We start from the raw sequence: 17,155 nt of genomic DNA, 5'->3' as shown, positions 1-17,155 counted from the left end.
TCACCCTGACACAACGGGCCCATGTGGTGTCATGATCACCGGTGGAGAGGAAATATTCTGGCAACCTCTTAGCAAACACACCGCTAATAACAATGACCTCTGACCTCTATAATGGCTTTACCTCTCCTAAGTGCTTTCCCACCCATGATCTTTGGTGCCATCTGCTCCAAAGAGGATTCTTCTCTGTTCGGACTGAAAAAATCTCTTCTGCCAGGACTTTTTCTGCCTGAAAGACGAAAGCGTGGCAAAATGAATGTTCTGGACAGTGTCTTCTTCAGCCTGGGCAGGGGGTGTGGGGTTTTTCTTTGGGACTGAAAAAGCATTATTTTTTGGGGGGGTTTGTACAGCACCCCTAGCCCAGCCCAGCCCATGGCAGTCTCCTTCTGCTTTATGTCATGGACCAGAGGAGCATTTCTTATTTTTCTCACCGCTTTAAAAGCTGCAGACTTATCTTGGGGTGCAGCAGAAGTCACACTGGGTAGATACAATTGCTTGTCGTTATGTCCCTTTGAACGTGTGTGTGTCTGCTGGCTGCTTCCTCAACTGCCTTGTCTAATGGGTGAAGCCCAGTGCTCAGGAATTGGTAAACCTGTACAGAAGTCTGACAGTCCACGTTCATGGCTCCCTCCCGGAACCCCAAATGTCGATCACCCACGTGTCCCCTCTCCATCCCTCAATTTGGCTCAGGGGTGCACCCATGAATATAGGTTATATTCAGTAGCTACGTTGCATTCTTCCTCTTTGAGCAAGGTTATTTTTTCAAACACCAAGCGCAAATAATTATCCAAGGAACACTTTGCAAAAACAGCATTGTATGAAAACTACAATTCAAAAGCTATTTTGGAGGCTTTTATAAAAAACAGGAAATTTAGCGGGGGTGGAAGGAAGCAGGTGCTGCCTTCTTTTCATGGTAAATGCCTGTGCCCCCAGGGGATGGGGCTGGAGTGGGAGGCTGCCTGACTGGTCCCCAAGAGAGTGGTATGAGAGCGCTTTCCAAAGACAGCCACCTTTGGCTCCCAACCCGGAGGCCCTTAGACTCAAGCAGCTCTGCCCAGCGGGGTGAGAATGAAAGTTGTGTTGCTGCTTCTGAGATTTGTAGGGAGCTCAGTAAAGTAAGTTCTTGAGTTAGTATCTCAGCCCCTCCCCTTGCAGAATTTATCATTTGACAATCGGTGCGTGTGACCTTGGCAGGAGTTTCAATGACAAAACAACACTGGTGCAGGCTGAATGGGCCATATCTGGGGTGTAGAAGGTCCCCAGCTTGGTTTTGGAGGAAACATCTTGAAATCTAAAGCCATCTGCTGGGTGAAAACTCATTTGTTTTCTCGTTTTAGCCCCCCAAATCACTGGGCTCCTAGTGGAGGGGCCATAGGAAGAGTAATACTGGTGACAACCATACCTACTATTTTTCAGGACTTCTTCAGCCACAGGCTTCTCGTACATTGTCTCGTTCGCCTCACAGCAGTCCGGTGAGGTGAGGGCTGTGACCATGCCCATTTTCCTGTTGAGGAAACTGAGTCTCATGGTGATTGTGTCCCCCAGTGGGCAGTCAATCAGCTGGGGAGTGGTAGAGCCAGAGTTTAAACTTAACACGGATGGACTCCACATCCCACGCTTTGCCCCATTCCTGCACATCGCATTCCTGCCCCCCTTCCAGCCAGTGTCCCATCTCAAGGGAAGACACTATCCTGATTGCCAGGCAGAGATTAGTCATGTCCGTACACATGGAATCATACAGTGCCTGCTCTCTGGTGTCTGGCTTCTTTCACTCAACGTTAAGTTTGTGAGATTCACCCATGTCGTTGAGTTTGGTTGTTGATCTTTGGTTACAGCTCTTTGCTGTATACAATTCCATTGTGTGACTGTGCCTTGAATTTGTGATCCATTCTACCACTGATGGACATTGAATTGTTTCCGGTCCTTGGCTATTACAAAAAAAAAAAAGCACTATTATGGATACATAAACTTTTAAGGTTGTAGATAAAATAGTCTATGAGGACAATCATATCATCCGTGAACAACGAGAGTTTTAAGTGTTTTTTTCCCTTTCCAAAGCTTATACCTTTTTCCTTTTTTCTTCCTGATTTTAAAAGCCTTCACTATTTCACTATTGAAAAGAATGTTTGCTGTAGGTCTTTGGTAGATTTCCCTTGTTGGATTAAGGAAATCCCTTTGTATTCTGAGCTAGTTAAAATTTTTAAATCATAAATAGGTATTTTGAATTTCATCAAATGTGTTTTCTCCTTCTATTGAAATAACCATATTGTTTTGTCCTTTTAATATGCTAATGTAGTGAGTGACAATTACAGATTTTCTGAAGTTAAGCCTTATATTCCTGGAATAAAGCCAGTTTAGCCATGATGTGTTATCTTTTTTATAAAGCGCAGGATTCATTTTGCTAATATTTGTCTAGGATTATTGTCTTTATTTTCAAGAATGTCTTTTCTATGACTTTTCTTTATTATGGTTTTTGAGTTTTAGCATCAAAAGTATAGTGGATTCATAGAATAAGTTGGAGAATATTCTTTCTTTTTTTCTCAAATAACTTGCATAAGATTAGAATGATATGTTCCCTGAAGGCTTGGTAGAACTTAGCTGTAAAATGATCTGTGCTTGGTGATTCTTTGTAAGAAAATTAAACAATTGATTTACTCGTTTTAATGTTTGTGAGCCATTGGACTTTCTATTTCTTTTTGAGTTGGTTATTTTTAAAGGAATGTGTTCATTTCTTCTAGGTTAACACATCATTAGGCATTCTTTTACATACTGTTTTTTATAGTATGCTCTTATCTTGTTAGTCTCTGCTGGATTCTCATTGTATCCCCTTATTTACTTTTAATATTATTTATATGTCTCTCTTTCCTTCTTGAACAATTCTGCTAGAAGCTTGCCTATTTTATTCATGTTTTCAAAGAAGCACCTTTGGTTTTCTTAATCACATCCATCGCATCTTCGTTTTCTATTTCATTAATTTCTACACCTATAGTTATCTTTCTTTGAATTTATCCTATTGGTTTTTTTCCCCTGATTTCCTAAGTTGGGTGCTTAGCTCATTAATTTTCAGGTTTTCTTCTCTTATATTTACAAGCATTTAAGTCTCTATATTTCCTTTACATTGTCTTTTCACTGCATACCGTAAGCCTTGGTATATGATATTTTCATTGGTGTCTAGTTCTAAATATATTTAAATTTCTTTTGTGTGGTTTTTTTAATCCACAGAGTATTTAAAAGTGAGATTTTAAAATTCTAAGTGTATATTGTTGAGTTCTAATTTAATTGTATTGTGGTAGGAAAACTTGGTCCAGATGTTAATCGCTACTTGAAAATTTCGACCCTTCTCTATGGCCTATTCCATGGTCAATTTTTTGTAAATATCCCATTGTTATATGGAATCTGTGTGTGTCCCATAAACCAAAACTGCCAGTTGCATTTTTATATTATTACTAATTTTTTGTCCTAGCAATAAATAAAAAAGGTATTTTGAACGTATCCCACTCTGACGACGAGTTTAATTTCTCTGTGGGTTCTCTCAGTTTTGCTTTCTATTTGTTTAAGACTTTTTAGAATTGTTTTATCTTCCAGATGAATCAAACATTTTATTATTATGGGCAAGACTGTATCTATATAACACTTTTCTCTATTAATGTCTACTTTTTCTGACAGCAGAAAGCCTTCTTTTGGTTAATATTTGCTTCGTAAATCTTTTACTTCCAACATTTCTCTGTCCTTATGTTTGAACGTGTTCCTTGTGAATAGCACAGAGCTGAATTTTTACAAAAATCTAGTGTGACAATCTCAGACTATGGAGTGGTGAGTTGAGTCCTTTTTCATTCTTTAGGATGACGGATATGTCTGTATTTCTTTCTACCATGTTGTTACTTTTTGCTTCCTATTTATCCCATTTTCCCTCTACCTACTTTCCTCTTTGACTATGAAATTTTGCATTTTTATTTGCTTTCTCATTGCATCTTTTTCTTCCATTGTTTGGAAATTATGTTGCACTCTATTTCCATTCTTTGTGGTCACCCTTGAAATTTTACCAGAAAATCTACTAACCTCTCTCATTAGTACCTTAACCCTCCTACCAAACCACACAGCCACTTGCTCTCTCAATTTTCATACTATTGTCCTGCAGCATTTTAATTTTGTCCTTTTTAATTTTATTTTGATAAGTTACACATGGAAATTAGATGTTAATATTATTTTTTATAACAATGTTAATATTTGCCTACTTATTTATTTTTTTCCATCTCAGATCTTTCCTCCAGGATCATTTTCCTTCTTCCTGGAGTGCATCTTTTAAAAGTTCCTTTGGGTTATGTCTGTTGGTAGGAAACTCTGTTTCTATTTCTCTGAAATTTTTTTTCTTTTTTTTTTTTGCTGACGAGGATTTTCCCTGAGCTAACATCCATTGCTAATCCTCCTCTTTTTGTATTTTTGCTTGGGGAAGATTTGCCCTGAACTAACATTTGCGCCAATCTTCCTCTATATTGCATGTGGGACACTGCCACAGCAGGACTGGTGAGTGGAGCAGGTCCACACCCAGGATCCAAACCTGTGAACCCAGACCACCAAAGTGGAGCATGTGGAACTTTAACCACTTGGCCCTGGGGCCAGGCCTCTCTGAAAATGTTTTTATTTCATGCTTATGAGTGGAGATATTTTTGCCAGGTGGACAATTCTAGGATGACTGTGATTTTCTCTCAGCACTAGAAGATATTATTCTTGTGTCTCTTGGCTTTGGTTTTGCTGTTGAGAACATTGCTGTCAGTCTGCCTGTCATTCCTTTCAAGCTGAGGCATTTTGTTTTTTAGTGCTTTTAGGATCTGTGGTTGTTTTGGTGTTTGGCATGTTATTTTCAATGTGCCTCAGTTTGGATGTACTTTTTCTTTGGTGACCATCATGCTTACTGTATCCTTGCAGTTGTGTCTTTCATCAGTTCTAGAATATTATCGTTAAATTTGGCCTCGCCCCCATTTTCTCTCTTCCTTTTTCCTGGACTCTGACTTGGCACTGGAACTCCTCACTCTGTCTTCCTTCTCTCTCTCTTTTTTTTTACTGAGGAAGATTGGCTCTGAGCTAACATCTGCTAACATCTGTGCCCATCTTCCTGTACTTTATGTGTGCTGCTACAGCATGGCTTGATAAGTGGTGCATAGGTTTGAGCCTGGGATCTGAACCAGTGAACCCCGGGTTGCCAACATGGAGAGTGTGAACTTAACCGCTATGCTGCCAGGCCAGCCCCTATCTTCCTTCTCTCTTAATCTTTCTTTTGCACTTTACATCTTGCTTCTCTCTGCTGCTTTCTGGGAAATTTCTACAGATCGATCTTCAAGTTCACTAATTCTCTCTTCAGTTGTGTTTAATATGCTATTTACCCCACCCTCTGAGTTTTTTTTTTAACAGCAAAATCTATATTTTTCATTTCTAAAAGTTATATATCTCTTTCAAATCTGCCTAGTCATATTTGCTATTCCTTTCTGCTGGCTCATTTTTATGATTCTGTTTTTTTCTTTAAACATTTTATGTGGTATTTTATCTATTCTCTGTTCTGATTCTGAGAATTCTAATATTTCAAGTCTGTGTGGGTCCTAATCTGTTTTATTTCTGCTGATTATCACTTACTATGATGTGTATCCTTGTATGATGATCTTTGTGAGCTCATATTTGGCTGACCTTGATCTAGGGAAAACCTGAGAGCTTGAATTGAGGATGTTTGCCTCCAGAGTGAATTCTGCCAGGAGCCAGGGATGCTACTGACCTGGACGAATGTCATTCCCTTCCAGGGTCTCTGGTTTAACCTGGGAATCTCAGAATCAGCTTCTTTCTCTTGACATACCATTGTTTGCAATTGTCCATGGAAGTTTCCCTTACTTCCATAATCCCAGCAATGCAAAGAAATTGCATTTTATGAAGGATATAGCTGTTCTGAAGCAGGAGGGCCCTCATTATCACTGGTCTCCCACACTATGGGAAGTAGAAGTTTGGGCCTGTTTTTGCATTAATAAAAGGGAGAGGGAGTATGAGAATTCAGAGAAAGGTGGAAACAGTTTATTGCCCTTAAAGCAACCCTAAATATGCTAGTTATTGTGTGTGGCATATTCTTTCCTGAATTTCATCTTGTCATTGTTCTCTGGCTACCTCGTGTGTGTGAAGCTTGTTTCCTGAGTCCCAAGAGCTACCCCAGTATCCTTTCTTCTATACAGAACACCCTTGTCCACAACCCCATTCTGTAAGGGCCCCAAAAGGCCCAACCTTGAGGCTGGAACAAGTACATTTCTACTTGCTATAATGTTATAATGGACTCAGAGATAGGCCCAAGGGAAGGGTTTATAGCCCACGTTGACCCAATTCTAGTCTTTTCCTGGAATTTTCCATATTGGAGGCAGAGAAGTTTCTCTTTTGGGATTGCAAACAGGAAACACTTAAGCCGCAGGCTTTTGGTGGCCATCTTCTGTGGTACGTGGAGAGAATCTGTCTGTAGCCTTGGTTTACACATGGGCCTGTTTCAGAGCTGAGCCTAAAGAAGATATTTACAAAATTATTACACAGAAGGTGGGGGTAGGCACTGGCAGCAGGACTCCCTCGCTGTGCCATAATTGGGACCTAAACCTTCTGTCCCTTTGCCCCTGCAAGGCAGTGAAAGGGGCATGGCTTTGAGCAATTATCACCACCCACCCAGTACAAGTGGCAATTAGGCTAATGGAGAAAATAAGATTCAGAACCTCTTGGAGTGGTCCCTCCTCCCTTTTTGAGAGTTAGCTCCCCTGTACGTAACCTCAAAGTGTAAGCTTGCCAGTAAATCTGACCTCTTAGCTCCTCTGAGTCAGAACATCTGCAACATCAAAGGGAAACAACAACTCCTTTTGAAGCACAGAAAAGCTAACTGGAAATGGAACTATTGTGGTTTCAAGTGCCATGAGAAAGTGAAATGGGGCTGGTTGGAACTGCATATAGAATTGGAAAATACCCAGATCCTTCCGATTTTTGAAAAAGGCAAAATCAATTGGCAAATTTTGGATGTCTCAAAACCTAATTTTTAAAAAGTCCATTATTGAAAGACTCATGATTATACAAGATATGCAAAAAGGAGAAGAAAACAGGTCCAGATCATTTCAGCGACATTCCAAACCCAGGAAGGATTAGTGCCTGAGAAAACTCAACTGAGTCAGCATTTCCCCACCCCCACGTGGAATTGCTACAGGATCAGGTGGAGTGAGAACATTAATAAAAGCTGGTCCAGGGGCCGGCCTGGTGGCACAGCAGATAAGTTTTCACGTTCCACTTCAGTTGCCCAGGGTTCGCCAGTTCGGATCCCGGGAGTGGACATGGCACTGCTTGGCAAGCCATGCTGTGGTAGGTGTCCCACATATAAAGTAGAGGAAGATGGGCACGGATGTTAGCTCAGGGCCAGTCTTCCTCAGCAAAAAGAGGATGATTGGTGGCAGATGTTAGCTCAGGGCTAATCTTCCTCAAAAGAAAAAAAACAACACAAAAAAGTAAAAATAAAAAAAATAAAAGCAGGTCTAATGTGGAGTTAATTCAATTACACAGTCAGTGGAGGAACACTTTGATCTCCCACAGCCAAAGGTACTTCTTTAAAACTCCTGACGTCTATCAGTCCAAATGCAACCATTATTGTCAGTCTTTAAAATTCTACAATAAAAGACATACGTGTGTTAATATTTGACAAGAGTTAGGTTACTTTGCCATTTGTTCCTCCAAAATTCTGAGTGTACTTGCAAAGCAGATTTTTTAAAATGAAAATTTGTCCAGCATTAGACTCAAGAGAATATTACATAATAAAAGCTAATGTGGAGTTCTTGTTGTGTGTTAGGCACTGGTCTATATTCTGTCCATGTGTTAATTCATTTAATCCTCACAATGCTATGGATTACATACTCTATTTCCTCTCTATGGTTAAAGAAACTGGTGAATGTGTGCGTTAAGAACCTTGCCCAAGGTCACTCATTATTTAAGTGGTGAAGCTTGAATTTGGACAGGGGTGGTCTCACGTCAGAGCCTGGGTCCTAACCACTGTAGTCTATTTCCTCTTCATCACCAAAAGGCCAGGTAAGGTATGGAAACCACAAAGGGAGTTAGAAAGAGCTGGGTTCAAATTTCAGCTCCACCGCTTACCAGCAGCAGCATCTCAGAAGTCTTGCTCAACCTTGCTAAGCCTCAGTTCCTCATCTGTGAAACAACCATAATCCTTACGCCACAGAGGTTATAAAATTAAAGGAAATAATTGGATTTAAAAGGGTTTAGTGTGTGTCCAGTGCCTGGCACATAGCAAGAATTTGATAAGCTTTGGCTATTAGAGGATAGGATGTTTTGATCCCATAGATTTGATCTGATAGGTACTTAGATCTCACTGTTTCAGTCAGAATACCAAGGCTAACACATTTTCACTGAGCATTTTCCAACACAAACTCCTTTAAGCCAATTCAATTCTGTAATCAGTTTTCTAAACAGTACAGTCACTGCTTCCAATTTTTGTCTATTTCTGTTTTTAATTTACAAAAATTCTTCGCGCTGAGATCAATTGCATTTATGAGTGTTTTGGACAATATCAGATGTGATCAATTACAGCCCCTGCTACTGTGGGAATCACTTCCACCAAGTGCAGTTTTCCCAGGCTGAATTGTACCGATCTACATGCTGTAAAGGAAATTTTGTTCCGCCGTTCAATTTTGGTCAATAACCACTGTTACTACTTGCTGTTTTAGGCATTGTTAAGTTTCCTTTGTGTTAATATATTTCTACTAAATCTAGTTTTTCTAGGTTCGGTGTTTGAAGTTCTCATTGTCACCAACAAAAATGCTTCTATTTTCCAGCAATAAACAATATGAGTTTTATTTTGTTTTCAGAAACCTTTTGAGATAATTGCAGATTCACATGTAGTTTTAAGAAATAATACAGAGAGCCCTTTACTCGGCTTTTCCTGATGACATCTTTTAAGCTACAGTACAGTTTGACACCAAGGATACTGACACAGTCATTTTGACACAGGATACTTGATACAGTCAAGCTACGGAGCATTTCCATCACCAGAAGGATCCCTCATGTTGTTGACCTTTTATTGCCACTCCCACTTTCCTCCATCTCCACTCCATCTATAATCCTTGACAGGGACTAATCTGTTCTCCGTTTCTGCAATCCTGTCATCTCAATAATGTTATATAAATGGAATTACATGCTATGTAACCTTGTGGGATTGGATTTTTCACTCAGTGTAATTCCCTGGAGATTTATCTAAGTTGTCGTGTGTATCAACCATTGATTCCTTTTCATTGCTGAGTAGTATTCCACAATATGGTACCACAGTTTAACCTTTCAGCTATTGAAGAACATCCAGGTGAACCCAGTTTTGGTCTATTATAAATACAGCTGTCATAAACACCTATGTATAGGGTTTTGTAGGAACGTAAGTCTTAATTTCTCTGGGATAAATGCCCTGGTGGTCTAGCGGTTAAGATCCAGTGCTCTCACCACTTGGGAAGACGTGAGTTCATTTCCCAATCAGGGAACCACACCACTGGTTGGTTGTCCTATTGTGGCGGCTGTGTGTTGCTGTGATACTGAAAGCTAGGCCACTGGGATTTCAAATACCAGCAGGGTCACCCATGGTGGACAGGTTTCAGTGGAGCTTCCAGACTAAGACAAACTAGAAAGAAGGACCTGGCCGTCCCCTTCCAAAAAAAATTGGTCATGAAAATCCTATGAATAACAGCAGAGCGTTGTCTGATACAGTGCTAGAAGGGGAGAGGATGGCACAAAAAGACCAGGCAGGGTTCCACCCTGCTGTCCACAGGGTCACTAGGAGTCAGAATCCACTCCACAGCACTAACAACAAGCATGTATTCCACGGGCTCTGAGAAAGAATGTGTATTCTGCTGCTGTTGGGTGGAATATTCTATAAATGTTGATTAGATCCTGTTGGTTGATGGTGTTGTTGAGTTCTCCTGTATTTTTGTTGATTTTCTGTTTAGCAGTTCTATCAATTGTTGAGAGAAGAGTGTTGAAGTCCCCGACTACAACTGTGATTTATTTCTCTTTCCAGTTCTGTTGGGTTTTGCTCCAATAGTTTGTAGCTCTGTTGTTTGACACATACATGTTCAGAATTGCTATGTCTTCTTGGTAGATTGACCCTCTTATAAGTTTATAATGCTCCTCTCTGCTTGTGGTAGGTTTTTTCCCTCTGAAATACACTATATGTCATATTAACATAGCCCTCTTTTACAAGTATTTTCTCTCAGTCTGTGGCTTGTTTTCTGATTCTCTTGATCAAGAATTTCTTCCTTTCTTCAGTTTTAGAAGTTTGACTGTGATGTATCTTATGGATTTCTATGGGTTTACCTTTTTTTGAGGTTCACTCAGCTTCTTGAATATGTAGGTTTAGCTCTTTTTACCAAATTTGGAAAGTTTTCAGCCATTACTTCCTTGAGTACTTTTTCAGCCCTGCCCTCTTTCTCCTCTTTTTCTGGGACTCCCATGCCATAAATGTTAGATCTTTTGTTGTAGTCCCACATGTCTATGAGGTTCTGCTATTTATTTTATTGTTATTATTATTATTTTTGGTGAGGAAGATTGACCCTGAGCTAACATCTGTTGCCAATCTTCCTCTTTTTGCTTGAAAAAGATTGTCACTGAGCTAACATCTGTGCCAATCTTCCTCTGTTCTGTATGTGAGATGCCACCACAGCATGACCTGATGAGCAGTGTGTAGGTCCATGCCCGGGATCCGAACCCACAAACCCTTGGCTGCTGAAATGGAGTGTGCAAACTTAGCCACTAGCCACAGGGCCGGCCCCTGCTGTTTTTTTTTCAGTCAATTTTCTGTTTCTCAGATTGGTAATTTTTATTGTTCCATCTTACAGTGCATTGATTCCTTCCTCTGTTCCCTCCATTCTGCTGCTGAGCCCATCCACTGAGCTTTTTGTTTTTGTTGTTGTAATTTCCAGTTCTAAAATTCCCATTTGGTTCTTCTTTGTACCTTTTATTTCTCCGTTGGGACTCCGTACTTGCCAAGAATTAATTTTTGTTTGTTTGTTTCAAGTGTTTCCTAATTGCTCGTTGAAGCATTTTTATCATGGCTGCATTAAAATCTTTTTTAGGTATTTCCAACATTTGTCATCCTCATGTTGGCATCTATTGTCTTTTTCATTCAGTTTGAGATATTCTTGGCTCTTGATATGAAGAGTGATTTTCGGTTGAAATCTGGACACTTTGAGTATTACAAGAGTGGATCTTATTTAAACCTTCTGTTTTCTCTGGCTTCCTTTCACACTGCTCCAGAAAGGGAAGGGGGTCGAGGTTTCATTTTCACCAGGTGGGGGTAGAAGTCTAGCTCCCCATTGCCACCTGAGGTGTGTGTGTTGGGGGGCGGTGGGGGGGACGGCACTCCTCATTGCTGCTGGGTGGAGGTGGGAATCTTGCTTTGTTCTAAGCCTCCACTGATACCTCCCTGGCGGGGAGTGGTAGGAGTGCTTCATTACTGCTCCCCACATGACATCTACTGCCGCCAAGAGCGGAGGGGTGTGTGGCCTTGTTACTGCTGGATGGTGATAAAACTCCTAACTCTCCCCCAGGCTTCCTCTGGCACCACCCAGTGTGAGAGGGAGGGGCACCCTGTTACTGTGTGATGGTGGTAATTTAAAATCTAGGCTCCCCAGATGGTCTCAGTGGACATCGCCAGGGTGGGGAGCTCCTCATTACAGCCTGGGGAGGGTAGAAATCTAGGCTCCCCACACCATCTTTTCTAGCATGAGTAAGAGTGGGGGCCGCAAATTTTCCTGTGGTGTTTGGCTGGAGTAGAGTTTTTGTCTAAAAGTTTTCCATCTTGTTAGGCTGCCTTTTTCCTGGTCCTTTGGCTAGAGAGAGCAGACTTTTGTTGGGACTTATTTTTCTCTATGCTTCTTGGTGTTTCTGGGCTCCTGGCTTCTTCAGCTCCAGGTCTGGGATATATGAGGCAAAAAGGAGACCGAGGGAACCACTGCTGTGTCATCCCTCAGGTCTGGAGGTCTTTAGCTAGTCTGCCTTCTCTCCACCTTTCAGAGTCTTCTCATGTTTGTTTCATATATAACATTCAGGGTGTATATATAATATATATACACACATACACATGTAGATAGATTTTTTTCTTATTTGAGGGAGGAATAGGGGAAAGTAGCTCTACTCTATCTTCTGTCAGCGGTATTTTGTGTTGATTATTTCCACCAGCAATATTCACAAAGAACTGGATAACAGAATGAAAGTGTCTGTTTCTTGGAGCAAAGAGCAAAGAACATTACCAGGGTAAGGCGATAGAGTACGGATGTGGAGTCAAATGGCTTTTATTTTGACTGTATATTGACTGCCCCATTAAGCAGATATAAAGAAACCTAAGACAATGACCTTGGCCTCAAGCAGCATGCAGTACTTCTTGGAAGCCAAGACGTGGCTTGCAAAATGGATATGCCACACAAAGCAGCAACTGCTAAGTGCTGGGTGAAGCGTGCAGTTTGTCAGAGAAGGGTAATAAGATGGGGCAGCCAGCGAAGTCCCACATTTCACAGGAGAGGCAGAATGCGAACTAAGGGCAGAAAAATCAGACTCGGATATAACGGGAGGGAGGCAGCTGCTGAGAAGGCATCAAGATAGAATGGAATTGACAAAAATGGAAGGCCAGTGTTATAAATAATAAAAATTGCAATATTTAATTACAGGATGTGCATTAGGTTCTGGGCACCATGCCCAACACCTTCCATTGATTGTTTTATTTAATCATTCCTCACAATAGTATAAATAACGATTCTCTTTTACAGATGATGAAACTGAGGCCCAGGAAGGTAACTTCCCCAAAGCCACGTAACTATATAAAGAAGATGAGTTAGGCTTCATGTGAGGTATGTCTGAAATGTCTTAAGCACCCCGCTAGGATGCCTGAATGCACACGGCATTTGGCTGGGGCAGAGGAAGAATTTGGGTAAAGAGAAAAGAATAGGATTGGAAATTGAGGTGAGATGTACAAGCTGTTCCATTTGTGAGCAAAGGCGTGAGGGCTGGAGTAGGTCCTTTTTGGGGAAAGCAGGCAGAGGGGGCCCAGGGCAAGAGAAGAAAATATGGAAGAGAGCCCAGTGTCCTTGATGTACGATGAGAACGTGCCTCTCACATTGACCTCTGAACAAAGTCCCTTGCCAGGTTACCTTTTGTGACATTTCAAAAATACTATTAAGACAAAAATTTTCCAACGGGGCCTAGTCTATTTTTCCCTTTTTTTAAAGACGAGTGTTACATTAGGGGCCTTTAAAGAAAACATTTAGAATTTTTCGATAGAGCTTTTGAGATGTGATGATCAGCTTCTGGCTCCTTATTTTAAAAATGTCAAGTTCCTGAATCATGCTTAGTCATTCATTCAGAGCCTGGCTAGGTTAATTCGACACAATGTCGGGAGACGGCGTGACATCACAGATCTCCTTCAAGAAAGAGGAGAAACGGAGGGGAAGAGAAGGATTCCACCAGAATTTTGTTCAAAAGACTAGATAGGATTGACTAAAAGAAAAAAAAATCAAACTAAAAGATTCCGAGGAGCTCTTGGCTAGCATGGGTATGGTGGGTGGAGCAGTGCTGTTGGAGGAATTATTAATACTTTCTGTCCACAGAGGGAAGGAAGGCTAAAGGAGTTCACCATCTGGGAGGAACTCTAGAGAGCCGTTTCCAAAAGCATTTCACGGAACACCAATTCCAGGAATGATCCGAGAAAAAACGGTTCCATGGGTTGTAAAAAACACTAGGTTAAACAAATGAGTTTCTTTACGGCAGGACTTTTCAGAGCCTTTAAAATTTTCATGTGCATCATAATCTCCCAAGACGGGGTGTAGTATGCAGGGTTCCCAAATCTGCTTATTTACAGATTTCTTACCCCCGGCCCCCGACACTCTTTTCTTCCTCGGAGATTTCTTGTGACTGGTATTTCACACCTCATCCTTTCATAAGTTCTGAGTCAGGAAATGACTTCAGACCTGACACAGAACTGTATCCCCCACTGTCGATTTTGCTCTGGTTCCTCCCAGAGGTGACTGATGAGCGCTTCTCAGATGACTCGAGAACTAAATAAGTATTTCTGTTAAATCAAAATTTACAAAGCAGATGACTTTCTTAAAATCCCCAAATTCCTATCCCCAACTAGCCAAGCGAGTCAAGGAAACTAGTTCATGAGTGGAAATTGCAGCTATATTATACACTTTTTAAAAATCAATGCTCAATTATAATCAGATTCTAAAATGAACCACGTGGCCCCATGTCTGTCTAGCCGCCCGGGTTGTCAGCTATTTGTCAGTCTCAGTAGCCCCCTCCCTGACGGCCAGCCCTTGGTGCCAGCCCACTGAAGCCGCTGTTGGCCAGCACTCTTTCGGTGTTCCTCCTGGTGGCCCTGGAGATCTTCTGGAACTCCTCCAAGATCGCATCTTTCTCCCGGGAGATCTGCTCCATCCTCCGCTCCTTTTTCCGAATGGCTTCCTTGATGCCCTCGATGTGACACTTTTCCTCCTTCTCGGCTTTCAGCTTCAAGATGTGATGATTCTTCTCCCGCAGGACGCTGAGCTCCCGGATGTGCTGCACCTTGTCCCTCATGTTGCTGTGGACGTGACTCCTGGCCTGCTGGATCTTCTGGTCCCTCAGCTCCGCCAACAGCCGCTTGTGCACCTGCCTCTGCTCCTCGGACGCCTCGGCGCGCCACTTGACCTGCTGCAACTGCACCCCCTCCTTCTGGGCCTTCTCCCTCAGCTCTCGGTGCCGCTCCTTCATCAGGCTCTGCTGGATCTCTTGGGACCGCTGGGAACTCTGTTCCAGGGACAGCTTCCTGAGGAGCTCCTCAGCCTTGGCCTGGCAGTCCATGAGGACCTTGCGGGCCTGGTAATTGACGAGGGAGCTCAGATTGGTCTCCTGGACCTTTTTCTGGCTCTCCACGGTGTACAGGCGCTTCTTCTTACAGGCCTGCTCCAGCCTCTTCTGCAGCTGCAGGCCGTTCTGCTCCCGCAGGTCTTGCAGCACCCGCTCCTGCTCCTGCAGGCGCTGCACCTGGCACTGCTTCCTGTGCTCGGCCTCGGCGCGGGCCGTCTCCAGCTTCTCCCTGCGCGGGTTCTCCTGGTCGTCCAGGGGCGCCTTGCACCGGTTCTCCTGCTGGATCGCGTTCTTCGCGTGGCTGTCCTGCCGTCGGACGCGCTGCTCCCGGCTCTGGCGAGTCTTGCGCCGCTCTTTCTCCGGCTGCCACTGCTCCCGGCCCTGCTGGAGCAGCAGCTTGCGCTCCCTCTCCAGGGTCATCTGGACCTTCTGGTCCGAGCGCTTCAGCTCCTCCCAGGCTAGGGCCGCCTGCTGCTGCAGCTCCCGCATCCTCTGGGCCTTCTTGAGCCGGACCAGCACCAAGGCCACAATCTTCTCGTCCCTAGAGGACGTGACTGCCTCTTCCAGCTTGTCCTTGAGGATCTGGGTGTGCTGGCCCTGCACCTCCCTGCTGGAGACGGAGGGCTGGGAGTACTGGCTGGCTACTGACTCCACTGGGCCACTACTGTCTCTCTTCCGGGTGTACATGCAAGCGGACTGCGTCCTGAACTCTTGGGAGGGCGCAGAAGACCTCTCCGTCGGAACCGAGGAAAAGGACCAGCGACCTAGACCTCCGCAGACCGGCACGGCCCACTGGTCTCCGCTCTGCGCCTTTTCTACCCCGAAAGTTCCGCTCAGAGGAGTGTAAGATCCCTCGGGGTAAGGCGGGGGCGAATCTCCCTGGGCTCGAGGGTAGAGCTGGCAGGGCCGAGGCTGTTGGGGTTGCAGCCCGAACTGCTGCTGCCAGGCCGGGCTGTGCTGGCTGCCCCCCAGCGGCCGGGGCTTGGTCCTTAACTGCGCCCAGGCATCTTCCAGGAGCCGGCTGCGGGAAGGGTGCTTCCTGGCTCCGTCCGGGGGCCTCCGGGCCACATCGGTCAGGCTGCGGCTTTCCCGCGGCGAGTCGGGGTAGCGGCGCCGGCGAGGCCGCGGGGTGGTCCAGCAGCGCGGGTGTCGCCAGGGCGCCGCGGCCTCGCTCCCCTCGCCCGGAGTCCCGGCCCAGGAGCCCAGGGCCGGCTCGGTCTGGGACCCGGGCCCACCCAGCCGCGCCGAGGATGCGCTCTCTCTGCCGGGCGGCGGGGGCTCCCAGGGGTCCGGGTAGGGCCGCGGGGAGAAGCGGCCAAAGCCCTCCATGCTCCCTCCCCGCGTGCCCAGCGTCTGAGCCAGGGTCCCGGGGCCTCGCGGGGGCGCCGCGGAGACCCGCTCTGCCCTCCGATCCCGGGGCGTCCCGTTCGCCTGTGACGCTCTGGCCACTTCACAATGCGCTGGCTCCACCCGGTCCCCGCAGCCCTCGGCCCTCGCCTACACCGCCTTTCTGGTGCCCCGCGCGGCGAGAGGGAAAGTGTGAGCCGGGGCAGGGGGCTGGGGGAGGGCGGCTTAGGAAATCAGCAGTGACCCCCAAAGCTGAGAGTGCGTAGTGGACCCCACCACTGTTTCAGGCAGCAACCTGGGCTCGCATTGCACACCTTAAAGTGGCGGGATTTTAAAAGAACCCGGCAGAAGGCGTCACCCCCAGACGGAACGTGTGTGGCGGGGAGAGGGTGAGATGGGGAGTCCTCTGAGTCACCCTTGGCCGCGGGTCACCACCCTTCCCCCTGTGCACCTCTCCCGTTATGCAAATTAAGCGGCTGTGGAAGCACATTAATACCTGCGCCACCCTTTTGCCGTTTTAAATTAGCAAGCCCAAAGGATGTTGTGTTTACTTTTTTAAACTTTAGAACAGGAAAAAGACCAGCCTGTTTTTTCGCCAATATGGCAATTACTGCTTTTGTCAAAAAATGGGTGATGTGTGCACATTCTGAAATAGCATCAGTGGACAGTATGCTGAAATCACGTTCATTGGGGTTTTTTTCCTTTCTTTCCCCCCAATTTTGTGAAACTATTTTTCCTTGTTGAGGCCCCCAGGGCTAATGGGAAAAGTATTGGATTTGGTCGTGCAAACTTAAATTTGAATCTCCTCTGCCACTTTCCACCTGTGTGGTCCTGAGCAAGTTACTTAACTTTCCTGACCCTCAAGTTTAAGGGGGTCCTGACAATACCTGGGGGTGGTGACAATAACAGACTATAGGGCTGTCCT

General features: G+C 44.5%; 1 protein-coding gene across 1 annotated transcript; it reads right to left on the bottom strand.

Annotated features, from left to right (window-relative positions):
• Positions 1-13,709: 13,709 nt before the first annotated feature.
• Positions 13,710-16,217, bottom strand: CCDC185 (coiled-coil domain containing 185). Its single transcript, XM_014838738.3, has one exon. The coding sequence runs from the start codon at positions 16,210-16,212 to the stop codon at positions 14,323-14,325; it is 1,890 nt and encodes a 629-aa protein (XP_014694224.3). The 5' UTR covers positions 16,213-16,217; the 3' UTR covers positions 13,710-14,322.
• Between the last annotated feature and the right edge of the window lie 938 nt (positions 16,218-17,155).

The sequence above is a fragment of the Equus asinus genome, chromosome 30 (genome assembly GCF_041296235.1).
Source record: "Equus asinus isolate D_3611 breed Donkey chromosome 30, EquAss-T2T_v2, whole genome shotgun sequence".
In the NCBI taxonomy this organism is placed as follows: Eukaryota; Metazoa; Chordata; class Mammalia; order Perissodactyla; family Equidae; genus Equus; species Equus asinus.
The sequence above is the reverse complement of the archived record's forward strand: the minus strand, read 5'-3'. Positions and strand labels throughout refer to the sequence as shown.